Source organism: Notamacropus eugenii, chromosome 2, assembly GCF_028372415.1.
Source record: "Notamacropus eugenii isolate mMacEug1 chromosome 2, mMacEug1.pri_v2, whole genome shotgun sequence".
Lineage (NCBI taxonomy): Eukaryota > Metazoa > Chordata > Mammalia > Diprotodontia > Macropodidae > Notamacropus > Notamacropus eugenii.
In genome coordinates, this window is record NC_092873.1 from 295,140,695 (window position 1) to 295,153,361 (window position 12,667).

The 12,667-nt window shown below is 42.1% G+C and overlaps 1 protein-coding gene across 3 annotated transcripts in view; it reads left to right on the top strand.

The window, feature by feature from the left end:
- Positions 1 to 12,667, top strand: part of VANGL1 (VANGL planar cell polarity protein 1) — a 78,860-nt gene that overhangs the window by 36,845 nt on the left and 29,348 nt on the right. For all 3 annotated transcript variants that reach the window (XM_072644452.1, XM_072644450.1, XM_072644451.1), the window contains one exon: positions 1,764 to 2,371. In XM_072644452.1, coding sequence (XP_072500553.1) covers positions 1,854 to 2,371 — 518 coding nt within the window. In that variant the 5' untranslated portion in view covers positions 1,764 to 1,853. The remainder of the gene's footprint in view (positions 1 to 1,763; positions 2,372 to 12,667) is intronic.

Here is a 12,667-nt window from a genome sequence, read left to right on the forward strand (position 1 = left end):
TACAGTGTGTAAACTACAGGATTTAGAATCAGTAAGACTTGTTCAAAATGGGCATAATAATAGCACCTACCTCCCAGGGTTGTCTGAGGATAAAAAAATATAAAATTTGTCAAATGCTTTGCTGATCTTTTAAGTGCTACACAAATTCTATTTTACATACACTCATACATGCATATATACATACCTACATACATATATGTGTGTATATATGATTTATCAATGTATAATTTATGTATGCTATATATATATATATAAAACTGTATTCATCCGTACAGCACGCAGTCCACTAGTCCACCCTCTTTTGCCTCTGCACTCACCACAGAAGTTGACAATAGTCAGGTCAGGAAGGCATTGTCTCAGGGAAATAGGAATTCTGATAAAGCCTCCAGAGCACCAATTCTCCTTAAATTGGGTCCTTTATGACTCAGGGGGACAAGGAAGCCATACTAATAAATCAAGCCTTCATTCCCTGGGCCAGAAAAACCAGTCCAGTCTACATAAACCAGGTGCTGCTCCTACCATACCATAAGACAAAGCATTCAGCTAGAGCATTTGTATTCCATTCCTCTCACCTCTAATTTTACCTACGTAGTATTATAGCTTGCAAGGCCTATTTATTTTTCTTCATGAATAGTCCTAATGAGATTGATCTCTATGGTTTTATAAAATCTAGAATATTGAAAGTTAACTGCAAAGAACATCCAGATGCCAGGAAGAAGTGACAGCTTTGACTTGGGGGAAACAACTGAAGAATTATAAAACTAGGCATGAGAACTAAAAGCACAGTGCCCTAGACTCATTTAGTATGGGGCAGAGCTATCCCTCTATACCTTCATGCCCATTGAAAAGCTTCAATACATTAGGATAAGATCATTGATATTAATAATAAGCAGAAGATAATACAATTTAGAGATGAAAAGGACCTTAGATATTTTCTTGTCCAAACCCCTCTTTTTTTCTGATTTAGGAACTCCGGAGGAGCCAAGATGGCAGAGTAGAAAGAAGCACATACGTTTAGCTCTTACCCCACAGCCCATAAATTACCTGTGAAGAAGAACTCTCAACAAATTCTGATTTAGGAACTCAGGCCCCAAGAATTAAAGTAACTTATTCAATGTCACACATGCTTCTTTGACTCCAAATACAGCTAACCCTGTGCCATCAAGAAAATATTGTTATGTTTACTCTATTAAGAACCCCTACCTCTAAAATTTAGTACTCAAAGAGGTCATCCTTAATTGCATAGCAAGCACTCTTCCACTTCCCCGTGATAATGGAGGGTTTTTCTGGGTAATCTACTTATGGCTCATTCTACCTCCAAACACTTCCTAGCTATTACAAAGGATATGCTTCCAACCAATTTGTGGTATAAAGGAAAGCTCATTGGCTCCAAGGTCAGAAGACTGGGGTTCTGATCCTTTTTTCCTCTGTGACTTAGAATGAGTAATTTCATTTCCCTAGACTTTAGTTCTCCTCCCCGCTAAAATGAGAGATTTGGACTGAATGTCTTCTGAGGTGACTCCTAGTTCAGTAGAATGAATTAAATCCCCAAAGAGCAAAGAACTGCCTCAGAAGAGGAGGCATTTATCCTCACTAGAAGTCCTGAAGCAGGATCTAGATGATGTGCTGTTGGGGATATTTTAGAGGCAGAGGATTTACTGTTGAGGGATGGATTGGGTACTCTGGCCACTGAGGCACTTTTCCTGCTCTGAGGTTAAGTCAGTGGTGTTTGATTTGCATTGCTTCTTGTGCCCTGCCATTAGGATGACAACTGGGGAGAAACCACCACAGCCATCACCGGCACCTCGGAACACAGCATCTCCCAGGAGGACATTGCTAGGATCAGCAAGGACATGGAGGATAGTGTTGGACTGGATTGCAAACGCTACCTTGGCTTGACGGTGGCTGCAGTCTTGGGTCTTCTTGTTTTCCTCACCCCCATTGCCTTCATCCTCTTACCCCCAATTCTATGGCGAGATGAGCTGGAACCGTGTGGCACAATATGTGAGGGGCTCTTCATCTCGGTGGCATTTAAACTTCTCATCCTTCTCATCGGGACCTGGGCCCTCTTTTTCCGGCATCAGACAGTGGAAATGCCTCGGATCTTCGTGTTTCGGGCCCTCTTACTGGTCCTTATTTTTCTATTTGTGGTTTCCTATTGGCTTTTCTATGGTGTCCGCATCCTGGACTCTAGGGACCGAAATTACCAGGGCATTGTGCAATACGCAGTCTCCCTTGTGGATGCCCTTCTCTTCATCCATTATCTAGCAATTGTACTACTAGAGCTCCGGCAGCTGCAGCCTATGTTCACCTTGAAAGTGGTCCGGTCCACTGATGGCGAGTCACGCTTTTACAGTTTGGGAAACTTGAGGTAAGTTGAGAAATCCAGGAAAATTAAATGTTGTGGCTTGCTAGAAAACAGCTGGTCAGCTTCTGATTTGATAAAATGAGATTCTGATATCTGTCTTTTCTTGTGTACTAAGTGATGGAGAGAGGAGACAGCTGCTGAATCTCATTCATATTAGAGATGAGGGACTTACCATCTAACTTTTGCATCAGGCAGTCATTCTCCAGAGTGGTAATTAATAGAATTTGGGTGTGTAGCTTAAAATGGGTCCAGGAATCATCTTGAACACATCAGCCATAGGCTGGTGAACTCTGCTATAAAGTGTCAGGTGTATGAGTGATAACTGTTAGAGATGGATATAACAAGCAGGAGTCATTTAGAAATGAATGCACGGTATCTCAGAGTCTTAGAGATAAAGGGGACCAGCTGAGACAGGTACCTAGTCGAGAATCCCTTCCCTTCACAGTGTATTCTTCCACAGTGTATCCTGATCAGTGGTCATACATCCAACCTTTCCTGAAAAACATCCTTCTATTCTTTAGATAAGTATATGGTTAGCAGTATATGACAGTTTTCAAGATGCTCAGTGTTGGCAAAGGTACACGAAAGGGTCTAATGACAACTGGCGTCTCATTTAGGAGCTAGGAATGTGACCAGGCCTCAAACTGGAGCCAGGGCAAGCCACCTTCCAAATGAGCACATTTCCATCAACTTTGTGATATCCTTTGATTCCTGGGGTCACTCTTGAACTCATGGCGCTTTATCTTATAGTTATATTTGAGGACTGGATAATCCCATGGAGAAAACTAGTTCATATTCTTAAAGTAATTGAAAAAAACTGTTAGGTCGAAAAAGGAATTGTTTCATACTGCTCCAGGAGGCAAAATTAGGACTGATGGGTAAGGAGTTCCAGGGGTAACATAAGAATGGTTGGTAGTGGCAAAATCATAAATTTGTTGATGTTTCTCAGACCTATTGGGCAGCATGGCTTTGGAGAAATGGGAGGTCAGGCAGAGAGTAGGGGTGAGGGGAAAGGGGAAGAAGAAATTTCCTAATCACAATTAAAAAACTATTGGCTTAGTAAATTATGCCTGTTGTAGCCGCAAATGTAAATGCCAGCAGCTGTGGGATATCTAGTAGCCATGATGGGCAGTGGGTAGAAGTATATGTAGAATGCAGGAATGCAGCCAGGCATTTTTGAGCTGACCACAAAATAATCATCCGTTATTAACTGTCCATTCATTCCCCTGTTCCCCAACACCCCAAGGCTAACTCCTCAGTCTCTACTTAGAAATGATTCATCTCAGGGGTTCTAGCTTGTAGCAAAGTCCACACACTCATGTTCTCTGCACAGCTGTGTGGAGAGGTCCATGGGAGAAAAGGAGGCTTCCTCCTTTTCTCATTCTTCTCCAATATGATTTCTTACTGACTAGTCTCTCTTGTTTCCACATGGAGACCATGGTGGAGTAGAATGGATAGGTTAGAGAAAAAAGGACTTGTGTGGCTTCCCGCCTCATCAGCCATCACTTCACTCTGTCAGACTTAAATCAGGGACAGGATAGGGTAGGTACCAATGGAGGAGTTGTCATGGAAGGCCACTGTGAAAAACAGAGCTGTTCTCCAGGGTCAGATGTGGACTACACAGCCTGCAAACCCTTGGAAGAAGTCTGACTCAAGCCAGCAGGGACTAGAAAAGCCACTAGGCCAGAAATATGCCTTCTAAAGAGTCTTGCAGAGTTTAGGGGAAAAAAGTATTTAAATGCTGAAACATTACATAAGGGGGAAAAATTATAAAAGGAATCCGAGAGATCCAGAATAGTACATCCTTTCTCTTTGTCCGGCCAAACTAGAATCACAGGCCTTTGCGCTTTATTTAAGGCTGTTCCTGTGGGACTGACCTGTTTTTGCGCTTTAGTTGCTTAGCTAAGGTGACTTTTTTTGCAAATGACTTCTGGCAGATTGGCCTGGAAGATCTTTTGCAGCTTTTGTTTTCTTGGGAGTCAGTCTCCTTATCTTGCCTCAGCTGGAAATTCGGCAGCCACTCATGGTCCTGATCCCAGTGCCAGTTGGGACAGAAGTGGCTTCATTTTTCTGACCTGGGCTGGTTGGTTGCTTTGGCAGCCTCATGGCCCAGAGGCTTACCATATTGATGTCAGACTTGGTGTAGATACCTTATAGCCTTTAGCCCTACTTTGGCTCGAGATCCGGTGAGCTCTAGCTTCAAGAACTATAGGTGGTGCAGGGAATTATCCACATAAGTTCAAATCCTGATGCTTACTAGCTGTGTGACCCTGGGAAAGCCACTTAAACTCCGCCTCAGTTTCCTCATTTGTAAAATGGGGATATTAATTCCATCTGCCTCCCAGGATTGTTGTGAGGCTAAAATGAGATAATATTTATATCTGTTAAATCACAAAGTACTATGTAAGTACTGTTAGTAGGTATTGCAGATTTGTGCCACCACACCCAACAGAAGCTCAGGGTTTAGGCTGATCCAGGACACATGGTCGTCTTTCTTAACGGATTCAATTATAGCCATCCCAGCTGAGTTCAAAGAGATATTCTTCATCAAAGAATCATAGATATAGAGCTGGCCGGTCTTCTACCCCAACTTGCTCATTTTGCAGAAAAGGAAACTGAAGCCCAGAGACTGCTCAAGGGCCATCTGGGTTCCCTGACTCCAAATCCAGCACTCTTTCCACAGTACCCAGGTACCTCCCTTGAAGATCTTTAATAATCAAGAAAAGTTAAATGCTGTTCATCATATCTTTTTTTAATGTGTAATGATTTCTAACTAAGCTGATTAAACTGACCCAAAATTTGGTGATTTTTAAGGGCAAACTCTCTGCTGGACTGTCTGAAGCAGGGGTGGGGAACCTGCGGCCTCAAGGCCACATGTGGCTTTCTAGGTCCTCAGGTGCGGCCTTTTCACTGAGTCTTAAGTTTTGTAGAACAGATCCTTTTATTAGGGAGATTTGTTCTGTGAAGTGTGGATTCAGTCAAAGGGTCGCACTTGAGGATCTAGAAGGCCACTTGAGGCCGCAGGTGCCCCACCCCTGGCTCCAGAGCAATTCTTTTTCCATGTGTTCACGTAGATGAATTGCTGTAATGACTTGGGACATGTGGTGTTAGCCATCATGGTCTGTGTAGGCATGACCACTTTTGAGACAGGATTATAGCTGTGCTTTATCCACTGAAAGATGACCATTTATAAAAAAAAAGATATGACCGTTGACTGCAAATTAAAAAAAAAAAAGCAAGTATTCTCAAAGAAGTTTCTTTCGAAAGTACTTTTCCAACAGCAAGAGTTCGATTGTGAGCTTGTCCCGGTGGTGTTCAGAAAGGGACATTTATGTTTCTTGGCTACTTGGGGCCCAGAAACAGGAGGCAACTGTTGTCGGTGAGCAGTGTCCAAGTCCAGTGGAGACAAAGCTAAGCTTGTCGCCTCTCCAGCTCCGGCCAGGACCTGGATTTTTTTGGTGTACATTTTGGTTTTCAAATTAGAAACTTATGAGGGAGGCTCTCTGGGGAGCTTAAAGTTACTCTAATAATTTGGAAAGACAGCCAGCCACTGACTGAACTTTTGTGTCCGTTAGTTCATCTCAGGGCCAAGAAATAGTGGAGGTGGGGACTGCTCAGACTGGGTGAACACTTCTCTTTGTAGTGTGGTGGAAAGGGCCTTGGTCTGGAAATGGGGAGACTTGAGTTCTAGTTCTGGCTGTATATAAGACCTTGGGCAAGTCATTTACTCTGAGTTATGGTGAATAAACATTTATAAAGTGCTAAGCTCTGAGGATACAAAGAAAAGCATAAGAAGTTCACTGCCCTTAAGGAGCTTTTAATCTAAAGGGGAAAATACCACATAAAAAGAAACTGAAAAGTTAGGGAGGGGTGAGAGAAGGGAGGAGAGGCTAATTGGCTCTGGAGTGTGATGAAATCTTGTGGCCTCCAGATGGAAAATGGAGGCCAGAGAGCCTTACAGCTGATTTCTTCTTATAGAAAGATGAGTTTCTGTTGATTATGAAATCCAGGAAAGCAGCTTCTTGGGAATGAAGAGGTGAATTCCCTGGGCTGCCCTCCTTACATGGTGGAGGATCTAAGAGGAACCCTCCAGCATCTATCTTCTCAATCAGAGGAAGGGAGGGAGGGCTTCCCAGGGCAGGGGTTGCTGAGGAGATGGGAGAGTTGATTTTATCTTGAAGAATGAGGATTTTCTGGAGATCATGAAGCCTAGAAAAGCATCTGAGTGGGACAGGTGGTTTACTGGACAGTCGTTAGCCTGGAGATAAGATCTGGGGAGAAGGGATGGGGGAGTGGAGAGGACTGGGATCAGTACTTTTGAAAGTTGGGGTATCAAACTTGTCCTACTGGATCCCAGAGGTCGTGAGGAGGAGGAAGATTTTGGCTTAATGGAAGGAAAACCCTTCTAATAACTAGAACTCTCCGAAAATAGAATAGTTTGGTTTGATTGGTGATGAATTTTCCATCCCTGAACATTTTCAGGGGGAAGCCAGATGACCCTGTGCTAGGGATGGTGTAGAGGGACTTTCTGTTGCCATAACTTGAACTAGATGGCCTTTGGTCTTTCACAATTGCTTCTCCATATGTAAAGAGAGGAAGATGTCCTAGGCTCTTTCCAGTTCTAAATCTGCCATCCAAAATTTCTTGTCAATCCTCTTACTTAAATTGGGATGATTGCATCTAATCAATATCTCTCCACCCTCAATTTGCAACTCTGCCATGGGAAGATGATAGGGCTTAAGTTCAGGCGTATAACTAGCTATGTGATCCAGGGCAAGTCACTGAACCTTGTTTGCCTCAGTTTCCTCATCTGTAAAATGAGTTGGAGAAGGAAATGGCAAACTGCTCCAGTACCTTTGCCAAGGAAACCTCAGATGGGGTCACAAAGACTCAGGTACAACTGAACAACAACCATTATATAATTTCAATCACCTTTTCATCTACAGGGACCCTGTCCCCTAGTCTCTTGGGTACACCCCAAGAAAAAATTTTTTCTCTGTTTGTAAAAGAAGCTTAGCAAAACAATGGTACATCTGCTGCTGAGGTTCCTTCCTCATGTAACTTCTCTTGGGGGTGAGATCTCTGAGGTTTAGATTCTATCTCAGTTAGGGAGGGTGAGATTTAAGCCTTGGATTCATGTTGTTCCAGTCTTAGACCAAAAATTAGTCAAGGGCCAGCAGGTTTGTTTTTTTGGGGGGGTGGGAGGGAGTTCAGGGTAGTGCTCCACCAAAAGGTTTCCTTCTAATATTCTTCCCCTCCTTAAAATAAGTGCTCTTTACGTTGACTAGGGAGACCAAAGGACAAGTAGTAGCTGTGCAAGTTTTTATTCATGTTTTTTAAAACACAATGGCCAGTTTAAAAGCTTAAATTCTCTGGAAGTGTGTGTTTACTTTTGTTGTTAATAGTAATCCAATACGAATATTTTGTACCCCTCCCAAATACGAATAAGGTACTGGCAGACCCTCATATGCGTGGGAGCTAAATTGTCAGTGCATGTGTTAAGGATCAGAATCTAAATATATTTTGGACTAGAGGAATTATTAGGAAGGAAATGGAGCTGCTGTTAGTGGTTAGTTTCTGCTATGTTTGTTAAAAGGGACTTTGATGAGATTGAAAGGTTCTGGACAGTGATCTCTTCTGTTTGTACAGCTGCCTCCTGGGTAGGGGACCACTAATGGAGACGTCCCTTCCTGACCTCTGCTCATGGGCCTCACCTGATATAAAGGGGAAACAAGGCAATCTCTCTGACCTAGCCCCTTTGTATTACGCTCACCTTAGAATATAAGAACCAATCATTAATGGAGGGAGAAGAAAAGTATTCATTATCATCGTGCCCCACCTAGACATAGTGTTATATGACTTGGTCTTATCCCTTAAAGAACTCTTGTCCTCCTACCTTATCCATCCGACTCAGGGTCTTCTCCATCTAATCATTATCCTTAGTTCTCAACTACTTTAATAGCCATATTGATATCCCTTCCAATATCCTCATCTTATAGTTTCTCCTTCTTGGTGCCTATCGTCATTCCAATTCCATCATTATGACCATGTTAGACCTCATTATTGGTGAATATTCTTCTACCCCTTTCTTCCCTCCCAAATCTTGAATTTTGACCATTTTTCTCTCAGACTATAAATTCCTAACACTATTTTTCTATTGAATCTGCTGCCAAGTTCCAGACTTAGATTTCCCAGTCATTTATTATGTTGTCAATGCCACCAGAGGCTCATTTTTTACAGAATTCAAAAGATTCAATTTGGATGCTAGTGGGCATCTCAAACTCAACATGTTCTGTACTGAATCTGACATACCAGCTTTTCTTTTTAAATTCTCTGGTTTTATTTGTGGCATCACTTGTATCCTATTTACCCATGTTCAAAATCACCCATTCATAGGATCATAGATTAGAGAAAGAAGGGATTATAGAGATTATCCAATCTAACCCCTAACTTTACCGATGAAAAGGAGTCATTTTATCTTTGGCTGCCCTTTCTCTCTCTATTGCCACATTCATTTAGCTACCATTTTCCCTGACCCTCCCCTCCCCTAGTTTGAGCCCTAGTTAATTGAGTTTTCTTCCTCTTAGTGCCATTTTTAAATGCATAGTTTTGATCATAGCACCCCACTGTTCAAAAGCCATCAGTCGCTCTATTATCTACTGTATAAGATCTAACCCTGGCCTTCAATCTAGCTACAACCTGACTCTTATATAAAATATTACTTTATTTCCCAACCAGCTAAATTAGACTACTCCTCCCCTGAATGTTCTGTTTTCCTAACTCCATGTCTTTGTTCATACTATTCCCTATAGCCAAACGAAATATCCTTACCTTCCCTCCCCTGCCTCTTCTTCTCATCCTTCAAAGCCTAGTTCAGATCACATGTCCTTCATGAAACCTTTACTAATGCGTCTCTCTTCCCTTTCTACCCTCACTAACAAGGAATATTTTCCTGAGCTTTTACTTTAATTATTCCTTTATAGATAAATTTGAATTATTTTTCTAAAGAAGCTAATTTAGGCCTGATGTTAGGAAAATAACCTTCCTAACAGTTATCCAAAAATGGAACGGGCTGCCCCTGGTGGTGGTGGGTTCCTCTTCATTGGAGGTCTTTGAACAAAAACTAGATGACACCTTGTCAGATGTGTTTATAGTGGGATTTTTATTTTATTTTATTTTTTTGGTGGGGGGAGGTTGGATTGTATCACAGGGTTACAGATTTAGATTTGAAAAAGTCTTCAGAGGTCATGTCGTATGACCTCCTTGCTTTTTAGGCAAGGAAACTGAGGTCCAAGGAAATTAAATGACTTTCCCAAGGTCACACAGGTAGTACGTGTCAGAATCCAAACTTGAACCCTGTTCTTCTGACTTATGGAGCCAGTGTGCTTTCTACTGCATGCTTCTGAGGTCCTTTCCAACTCTGAAATTCACTTTTCCTAATACTTGATTATCTCTGTTATGTTTTTACCCTTTGTATACCTATCTCCTCTTCCATTATACGGTCTTTGAGATCAAGGACCATGTCGTCTTGATCTTTGTACCTCCTTTGGTGGGAACTTAATATATGTGTCATAAATGAGTGAAGGTCCATTGTGGTACCCACCACAATTGGGTAAATACCCAATAAATATCCCTTTTAATATTTATTAGTAATAAGGGATCATTCTTAAGGAGAAATGATTGGCCCCATTTTTCTGCCCTTGACCAATACCACACAGTCCTGCCCCAGGTGGGTTTCTTCTTTGTGGAGTCAATTCAGTTTGGATGGATTTGGGTTCAGAGTGTGATACCTGTAGATTTTACATGGTGTCACTAATCCTCCTGGGGTCATCTTAGATAGGTAAATCATCAAGAATCCTGGGTGAGCAACAAGTTCATTCAGGGCCAACCTGGGAAGAATTTTGTATATTGATCATATATGAATGAATCTAGGCACCTACCTGTCCCAGTAATGTGAAAAGCTTGTCACAGTGAGAATGCTGCCGTTAAGTACTCTCTGAATACTTCTGAAGCTCTTAGCACACATAGGAATGTCTGTAATTGTGTATACATATATACACATGTGTGATATGTATTATATGTGTGTATACACACCTAATACGCATGCACATTCACATCATTCCTCTCCAGGCCTCCTTCCCCAATTCTCAGTCACAACTCTCATTAGCAGACCAAGTCCCAAGCCAATTACTGCCCCTAGCCTTCTAGGAGTAACCCTAAGAAGCTAGTTTCTAGTACTTTTTCTCATGAGCCCCTACCTGTGTTTCAACTGAACAATTTGCAATCTAGCCTTAGTTTTTTTGTGGGAGGAGGGATTGGATTTTTTGTTTATTTTTCGAAGCAGTTGGCATTAAGTAAACTTGCCAAGGATTACACAGCTAGTTCGTCTCAATTGACTTCAGGGCCAGTACTCTATCCACCAGCTGGCCCCAGATTTAGGTTTTACTAAAGATATTTATATTAAGAACAATTTGTACGAAAACATTTCCCCCTAAACAGTTCTTTGGAAAGGTGGGTTCAAACTTAACAGATAATGATATCAAAGTCCATATGTAGGATACACAGGTTGCATTCGACTCCTGGTTAACTGACTTTCCTACTTTTCTCCCTTTCTCCACTACTTTCCTCTTTTCATGGAATCCTCATAAAAGTTTCCTTTAGGAATAGTTCTCTTCTGGGTTCCAAGGATCTCATTCTTTCCTCCTAGAAGGAGGTCATATCCCCTGAAGCAGAATCCTCTCTTGGCTAGATCAAGAGAGATCAGAAGAGAAAAAGAAAAAAAATTCTTTCTTCCTCATGAATGAGTCCCACTCAGGGACTTGACTCGTGCTCCCCTAACCATTGGATGGCCTGATTCTGAATTGGCCTGCTGTTTTATATATACTAGATCCAAGAGTGGGATGTGATTTTTGTTCAACCAGTCACAGAATCTCTCTTGATTGGCATCATTTGCCTTTTCATCTAGCAGCCCCCCAAATCCCACACTGCTTTCAAATTAATTAAGGGCTTGTCTGTGCATTGAGATGAGGTTATAGGAAAATGCCTTACTATCCAGCTGGTTGACTTAGCTGACTGAGTCCATTTAAGGATCACAAACTGAGGTGAGAGTGAAATCCTGCTTTACATAGAGAATCATCCCCATCATCAAAAAACATCGGTAATCATTTTGTCTTTGATGTGCTTGCTTGCTTTTTCAGTGATTTAGTTCAGCGAGTTAGAACTTTGGGGCAGCCAAGTTATTTTTATAGGAAAGAAAAAGGTACCACAGCCTTGTCTATAGAGGATAGTTCATCCTTCCCTCTAGGAGAGGACCAATATGACATCGGAGGGTGATGTCTTGACTTGCGAGTGAATTGGATTTAAGATAGGCAGGGCGTGCAAAGTCCCCTGAAGTCTGGATGCAGGGATGTGATTAGCCCAGGCCCAACTTTGGTGGGAAAGCTCATACCTGTCTCAGGGAGAGAAAGCATCTTTGGTAGATATTCCCAAATGGGAAAAGGCTGCCAGAATCTTCCTGACAGCAGGACAAGGAAAAGAAGTAACAGGAGAGACGTAGCAGCAACAACCAGATTAGCCATTCAGAAAGAAAAAAAAAGCCTTGTCAGTATTGTCAAGGAGAGCAGACACATGAGTGCAGAACCACCCTGCTGTATCATGCAGTCCTACCCGAGGGGCTGCTCGAACATCTGGCTGTTTCTGCCATGTTGTTTGCAGAAGCTAAAAGGAACCATCATGGATGGAAACCATCCCCCATGCCCAGGTACCCCATCCTGTCCCCAGCCCCAGCAGCTCATAGTGAATACAGTGATGGAGGGTATCACCCTGGGCTATCACCCAATGTTGTGGCACTTCTGCTGATTAAGACCTTGTTCTCATGGTTGTATTATATTGTCAGAACCTTAGTTACCAGTGATAGAAACACTTAAGTACAGTTACCAAGTGATAACTGTATATAGTGGGAAACAGCATCCTCATTGGAAATCAGGGGACCAGGGTTTAAACCCTACTTTGTAAAATGAAACAGGTTGGGCAAGATTACTCAATTTCTAACGGCCCTTCTAGTTCTAAATCAATCTTGGGAATATGTTCCAGAAAGTAGATTCCCTCCCTTTCTTTTTTTCATTACTTTTGCTAGATGGAGGGGAAGCTTTCTAGCACCTTGAAATTTGGGGTGGAGGAGAGATGTTGAACTCAGTGGTGGTTTCACATTCTAGGGCAGAGGTCTTAACTTTGGGTCTGTAAAGTTATTTTTTATTTGGATATCTGTATTTCCACATACTTGCTTTCCTTTGTAATCCT